This window comes from Bombus pascuorum, chromosome 14 (assembly GCF_905332965.1).
Source record: "Bombus pascuorum chromosome 14, iyBomPasc1.1, whole genome shotgun sequence".
NCBI lineage: Eukaryota > Metazoa > Arthropoda > Insecta > Hymenoptera > Apidae > Bombus > Bombus pascuorum.
Genome location: NC_083501.1, coordinates 7,546,185 through 7,553,788, shown reverse-complemented (window position 1 = coordinate 7,553,788; position 7,604 = coordinate 7,546,185). Strand labels below are relative to the sequence as shown.

The 7,604-nt window shown below is 40.8% G+C and overlaps 1 protein-coding gene and 1 pseudogene across 2 annotated transcripts in view; one reads left to right on the top strand and one right to left on the bottom strand.

Moving 5' to 3' along the window:
* Positions 1-76: 76 nt before the first annotated feature.
* Positions 77-3,107, top strand: LOC132913953 (uncharacterized; annotated as a pseudogene).
* Positions 3,035-7,604, bottom strand: part of LOC132913928 (myogenesis-regulating glycosidase) — a 13,446-nt gene continuing 8,876 nt past the window's right edge. For both annotated transcript variants that reach the window (XM_060972596.1, XM_060972597.1), the window contains 4 exons: positions 6,804-7,022; positions 6,612-6,722; positions 5,258-6,253; positions 3,035-4,256 (listed from right to left, as the gene is read on the bottom strand). In XM_060972596.1, coding sequence (XP_060828579.1) covers positions 3,350-4,256; positions 5,258-6,253; positions 6,612-6,722; positions 6,804-7,022 — 2,233 coding nt within the window. In that variant the 3' untranslated portion in view covers positions 3,035-3,349. The remainder of the gene's footprint in view (positions 4,257-5,257; positions 6,254-6,611; positions 6,723-6,803; positions 7,023-7,604) is intronic.

Below are 7,604 nucleotides of genomic sequence, written 5' to 3'. Positions count from 1 at the left end.
TTTACCTTCTCTGTATTTCTTCCCTTTTTTTCTTTCGGCAATTTTCTTCGATGGAAGAACAACATTAAACAAAACAGCAGATCTTATTATGAACGGAGGTGAACTTGGTCTTATGGGAATCCGGGTTGTCCGGGACGTGGACAGATGCGAATTCCACGGGAGATTCTGACGTCAGCAAGATAATGGAACGACCAGATTCAGAAACGGTTAGGTTTTACCCATTAATTAACCCTTAAATGCAAATGTTGCCATTTCACACATATATGCTAGCCCAATATCACGATACGATATTTATTACATTGTAATTCGGATGTATTTGAACGATACGATCGAAGAAATGGTCCGCTCCTACTTGAACAAACCTTTTATTTCATCCGTTTAAAAAATTTTAATCGATAATTTTTTTTTTTTTTTTTTATTTTATTTTGGTTATTTTACAATTTGTCCTTGTGGACATTTGGTAAAGTGTTATATCTTGTTGGTGAAGAAAAAAAAATATAATAAAAAAATAAATATAGCATGTGGGCGGCTACCCCCAGCGGGGTGCCAGCTTCGTTTTTACTAAGTTATATCTTTTATGTATCGATAATTTCAAAATGTTTTATCGTATTTAAAAAAGAGTCACTCGTTTAAGTGTTGATTTCTCGATGTACGTGTCGATCGTCATTAGACGAGAATACGGTCTTAATTAATGATTAAGAATAATTAATTGAATGACGTCTCCTTAGGAGACTGAGGAATGCTACCCGGTGCAAAAATACCAAGACGTTCGACGAAAACAGGGTGAATCGCATCACGATTTGAAACACAAGTGTTGTTTAAAATGTAACCAGCCATGGACTGAGATCGGGCCATCGGAATTTGGAAGGAGGCGTAGAAGAACAAAAGATCAGGTGCAACACTGTCCTTCTTGTCACTGTCCGCCTGAAACAGTGAAATATTCGATCGGAAGAACAAAGTACGTTTAATTCGCCGTTGTACCTTACAAGATTAGAACGATTCCTTTTGCTAGCTGTTCGAAAAATATGGATGCGGTTTTGAACGAGTACGAACACTTGTTGACGACTCCGACGAGTCAAACATTCAAGCATCAGAGATCTCAAAACAACTCGCTGTCGCCGAGATTATACGCAGCGTCGCCTTGCAGCAACGCGGCGTATGCTCATTATCATTCGCGGAAAAGGCAACCGAGCAGTCATCGACGTCAATGTAGGAACGAGCAGGAACAAGTGCTTTCAATTATGAAGAACACGCTACATTCCGGTGGCAACGATCACGAGAATTTTTATTGCGAATATCCACGGTCTATGAAAAACAGCTATAAGAAAGAGAGCTACTGTATGAAGAACGGTGACCAGGTAAAGATACTTCCTATCGGAGACTGCGGCTCTTTATGCATTTGTGTTGCATTTGCATATTACGCTTGTGATGTATAAAAGGTAAAATAAAATATTGGAAGTGAGGTACTTGTTATCAAATTTAGTCGCTGTGTAATTGCTACTGCCTTGCCGTTTCCTTAATTGCATTTATAGCCAAATTTCTCGAAGACTAACATGTTTTCGAAATAGGCAATGACAGGAATTATGAAGACCATAGACGTGGACAGCGAGACGATGGAAAAGTACATGCGACACAAGAAGGAGCGAATTTTGAAGTCAGAATCACGAACGAGAGAGAGACACCACGTTGATAAAATGAATAGGGTAAACGCGGATGAAAGATACGATTTAGGGGGACATAAAGACGACAGCTGGTTATACACCAAGGGTAGATTGAGATTCAATTTATCCAAGCACGAGAATGAAAATAAAATAGAGCAGGAAGGTTTGGCCGAGGATCGGAATGTGCAGGGGAACAACAGATCTAGCGTACAACCGAATAAACTTTCTATCCTAAAAGGCAGCAGTTCGCAGACTTCGTCGAAAAATAAAAACGTCGAAGACGTGGTGAGTCTTTAATCACCGTTCTTTTATTCTCAAGTATGAACATTTTATTGAAGCTATTTTTTCACATTTCTGTCCAAGCATAAAATTCCGACAATCGACGCAAACGATTATTCGAAAGAGGCAGATTTGTCAAAAGGAGCCGAGATTTGTAAACCGTGCCAGCGATCCGTTGTTCAACAGAATTCTCCTCGCAGTCCTGGCAAAGAATCGAGCAGTAACTCTGAAGAAAGTAGAGACGAAAGCTCGTGTTGCGAATTAGTTAAAGAGGAAGACGAAGAATCTCCTTCTAGGAAGAATATTTACGCAGGTGGAGATCTCGATTTCGATCTTGATCTTCGTGCGACTAAAAGTTACATCGTTGATCTAATCGATCGGGTTCTTAGCAAGAAATTCGCCATCTCGCCGGGTCAGCAAAAGGTTTTCATTCGATTTCAAATGATTCGATAAGTCAAAATTCGCACATTATTTTTCTCTTCTTCAATGCATCTGAACATACTTTTCATCGCGTTTCAGAACATAGACTCGAATCGAGAATTAACGGAACAAGGATTCTCCATAGAAATAATACGTGCATTGCGTGATGACTGTTGCGAGATATTTGCAAAGGATCTGTCGAGCCATCACGAAACACCGGCTGAATGTATAAAACGCTTGAAAACCCTTCGGTGGAAACACATACAACACATTCAGGACGAGTTTAAAAAGCTGTGTGATCTTCAAAGGTTACTAGACGAGTATTCACCGAGGCAGTCGTTACCCTCGTTTCAATCTCTTTCGGGTGCGATCGAACAGAGGGTGGAGGAACGACAGCAACAGCAAGCGCAACAGCAACAGCAGCAACAACACGAGGAGAAACAGAATTTGGGTACGATATCGTGAAGATTTCAAGGGTCGTTTTAATGACGTCAAATTTTCACGATTAAATAGCTCTCTATTATCGAAGAGATGCATTTCTATTCAGCATTAGATATAACGCAACGAAAGAAATAGATTTTTAGTTTACTACTAGTACTGCATATCGTCTATTTTTTTACCGAATTATTCGAGTTTGAAAGAACATAAGATTTTATTAATGAAACGCAGACGAATAAAATAAAATAAATATATTTCGATATGTAAAGAAATAAATACTTTTAGAGCGTTGGAACGTTACAAACTTAACACTGGTGACAGTTCTTCAAATTCTTATCAGCCATTTTCTATCGTAAACCCATAAAATACAGCGATCCATAAAGGAAGCGCGTCGATGTCCTTTGGGCTACAACTTTCTTCTTCTTCCCCTCGGATTTTTCATCTTTTTTTTTATAGTCCCTTAAAATCTCCAAACTCACTAATTGTTCTCGTATACGGAAACTTGCAAAAGTTCTCCGTATACAAAAGTTCCATATACAATGATATTCAATTTAAAATCTCGTATTATCCGGCATTTTCACAAAGTAAGCAACCTTATCCTCAGCGACTCTATAATTGTGGATCCATCTAGATCCTTTCCTAAGGCTACCATCGATTCCATCCTTCCACACTCCTGCAGGCAGATAAACTTCTCTCTGTCTGCTACCGGAATAAAGTACGGGCGCTACTATAAGTTCCTCTCCCACAGAAAATTCATCAACTACAACGTGACAGGCCGGATCCGCAGGATCTAACATCCACAAGGGTCGAATTATCGGTAGACCAGTGTCAAGTATCTCCTTAGCGTATTTCTTTAACAACGGTGTCACTGTCTTTTGTCTTAAGGTCGTCAACGTCTTGGCTATTTCTAACACAGATTCGTCCGAGTATTTGCTTGGTAAATGAGTGAAGCGTATCACTGGTAAAAACGTAGACAGCTGTAACCATCTGATGTACAACTCTTTGTCTGGTAAATTCACTTCAAAATCATTATCAGGATTGTTGTCAGACATGGGGAGAGCCACGTCTCCTCCAACAGCACCCGGCATAATGAATGGATAACCAATCATTCCATAGGTCAAAACTGTTGGTATAACAGTCTTGATAGCCTTCCACGAGGAAGAGAATGGCGGAAGTGAGACGAATACTGGCGGTCGTGGCCTAGAGATCGCGCCTGACACACCCATCACTGGCACGGATCCCAATATTGATTTTGTGAATATCGTTTTGTAATGATCTGGATTTGTCAGTGGCTGCTCGCATTTGTAATAGTGAGGCATGTCTTGTGCCGTGCCTAAGTCAAGGTAGAACGAGTCCACGTGGTACTTCATGATCAATCTTTCGAGCTTGGACTGCAGCCAAGGTAGAGTTTTATTGTTCGTGATATCTAGGACGCCCACGCTGTTACTCTGCTTGTACCTGTAAACAGAATTTCGTATCTCTATGTAATGGTATTTACTGTATTATATATATATGATTATACATATGGGAATACAGGGTGCGCCGTTAGAATTCGGACAGAATTCAATTTGTAGTTCCCACCATATTAGAATTCAGATGTTTGTGCTGATTGACTCTGAAGTTAGTTAAATATGTCAATAAGTCTTCTATAACCTCAAAATGACAGAACTCGTTAAGCAAAACCCGGAATACGATAGAAGAGCGGCGATTATAGAAAGTCTTCGCGCCGGGAGAACGCCGGTCGAAATTATAAAATTCTTTAGCTACCCAAGATCGACGGTAATTTAATTTTGTTGTGGGCAAAACCAAATTTCCAGCAAGTGTTCACGTTTTGAGCGTTGTCTCAAGTGAGGGCGACGTCATGCCTCCGCACTTCTTCCAAAAAGGCGAAAGAATCACAAAGGAGGTTTATTTGGAGGTCCTGAAGACAGTAATAAAGCCGTGGATGGAAATTACGGCTTCTGGAAGGCCGTATTTATTTCAACAAGATGGCGCACCTGCTCACACAAGTCATCTTGTTCAAAATTGGCTCTCTGACAATGTGGACATGTTTTGGTCGAAAGATTTCTGGCCTCCTAACAGTCCCGACCTAAACCCATTGGACTATTACGTGTGGGGCGTTATCGAGAGACAAACTAATAAATGCAGGCACCCCAACGTCAACTCCCTACGAGCTGCTATCGAGTCAGAATTCGCGACAATTAAACGCGACCAGTTGAAGTCAGCGTGCTCGCGCTTTAGAGCAAGAATAGAGCAGGTCATAGAGGCAGAGGGTGGTTACATAGAATAAAAGTTCTCAGCAAGGACCCTTTAAATGAGATATAACAACATTTTCATGTGTTTTTGTGTATTGACTTAAATAAACAACTTTCTGCACAAAACTTCTTTTGTCCGGATTCTAACGGCGCACCCTGTATATAATCCGTTTGACTACTTTTTGTCGATTATTCTATTTTTACCTAGCCAAAGCGGGTATTCTCGGATCGCTTCCTCTCTCAGAGATCAATAATCGGTTGGCCACTGCGTCTTTAAAATTGATAGACTCCGTAGATATAAACGGCTGTATACTGAACACGATTCTAAATCCTCGACGGTGAATAATATTAATCGTTTCCTCCATCGACGGGAATCGTTCCTCATCCAACACGAAGTCACCTGGACTAGGCTGCCACTCCTCGCTCAGCAAAACGTGTCCTTGTCTCAAGAAGCCCAAAGCTATCACGTTATCCGTGTAATTGTAAACCGCTGCTTCACTGGTAGGTGAAATTTGCCAGACTGGTTCAGATAACAGCGAATGAACCGCGTTCAACTCATCTGGTTTTAAACCGTCCCACAAAGACTTCTCAGCCATGGAAGAATGCAAATTCTTCATATTATCGGTAGCACAGATCGTGTAGTTTAACTGAGGCAACGGTGTCAGATGATTAATATACGCGAAAGCATCATACTTCGCTTGCATGCAGAAGTTGTTGCTTTTGTTTGCGTTAATCGACACGTAGAGTGGAGTTTCTGGATCAACCAGTACAGTAGCGCCTTTTGAGTTTAAAAAATATCTCTTGAGTACATTTCCAAAGGGATGTTTGGTAATGTCTCCGGTAATAAAAGGACTTAAATCAAGTCGTCCACGTTCGAGAGGATAAGGCATATTTTGCACTTGGCCACCACCGTACCAGTGGCCTCTCTTTTGCGACCAATCGAAGCAATCTTTGGGATTGTAGTGAGGATTTAAACTTTGCCAAGTAACGTGGTAACAGTGCATGTCCGTGTGCCTTGTGTGAGCGAGATATAGACGTGCTTGCTGAAGCCACTCCAGGCAAACAGAGTCTTGCTTCTGGTGATGAGACAGACAGGGAAAGACTCCCGTTTCTGCCGGTATACCCTCGCCGAGTCTCGCTGCGATCACCTCCATACCGGTGCTGCTGTATACGCGCATCACTCGTTTGTTCTTGTTGAAGCTAAAAATGATTTAAAACATTTATTTATCGAGGCTTTCAGATACTGTAGCACAATTTACACTGTCGGAATTTTCTATTCTAAAAATTCATCAAAATGATAATTGTATTCTCTAATGTGCCATAAGTTTGATGAGTGACAGAGTATGAAGTTACGCAACAGAGAACAAAAATATACAAAAAGCACCATAGAAAGGCGGTGTAGAGAATATACAAAACTGTAGAAAATATTCAAAGTGTAGAACTCGTTGTGATATTTAAATAAATTTCTGCTTCTGTTTCTTTACCTATCATCGCAAACACATAAATTGACATAAATATCCCCAGTCTGATAATAAGATTATTACATCTTCTTGCTTACCTAAATTTGTCGAAATAGGCCCGTTGAAGGACGTGCTGCGTATAATAAATATGCGCAAATCCTACCAGGAAGACGACACAGAGGAACAATATCCCGACGAAAGCTCGAAGTCTAAGAACAATCATCGAAACAACCGTTCAAACTCTAAGTCGGAAATTACCATAGGTAGTCACGTTTCTCAAACTTGTTTACCGATAATCGGCGTTCTGCCTCTTCTTGCTACTGCGTAGAGCTTGAGGAATTGACAGCTGAAGTTTTTCCTTGAGCAAACTGCTAATGCTGTTAACGCTCGTTATCGTGGAGTTGGCGCTCTGCCCTCCAGAAAGTTCCATCGGATCGTTTCCTAATTTCTTATTTATCATTGGAGACATGGTTCTGCCTTTCCTTCGAGGTGGAGCTTGCAACGGTACTCTAAACAATCACCAAAGGAAATATTTAAATTTTTTTCTTTCAAATGAAATATCTAAAAGAGGCAGCAAACTTTCCTCTCGTTTCTTCTTTTATAATACCTTTGCAGAGACACCGCACTACCAACGTCGTATCTTGGCATCATTTTCTCTTCGAAACTTCGCGAAAACGATTATTATCGATGTTCGACTCTCATGGAATTTATCGTCGAATTAATAAGCGATGGAAACTAAAACTGTAGTTTATTCGATTTCGCGTGCAAAGTGACTGCTAGAAACAAAGCGAGCGCGCGGTAAGCTTTAAAGTCTCGAGGGCAAACACTGCGTTAATCTCACCAAGTGCATCGTAAATTACACGAAGATACGCAACAGCGTACACGTAACACAAAGTACGCGGAAATCTCTTGGTGTTAAAGGCTGTTAATGGTCAAATACCGACTGACTGGCAGTCTGGTGCGACGATTGGGAGAGTCTCGATCGTACTCTTAGTGCGATAACCCTGAAGTGATATAAAGAAGGTCGAATCCGAAGATGATCCTCACACTGAGCGTACATAATTCTACGAAGACACGAATACTGGTTTCAA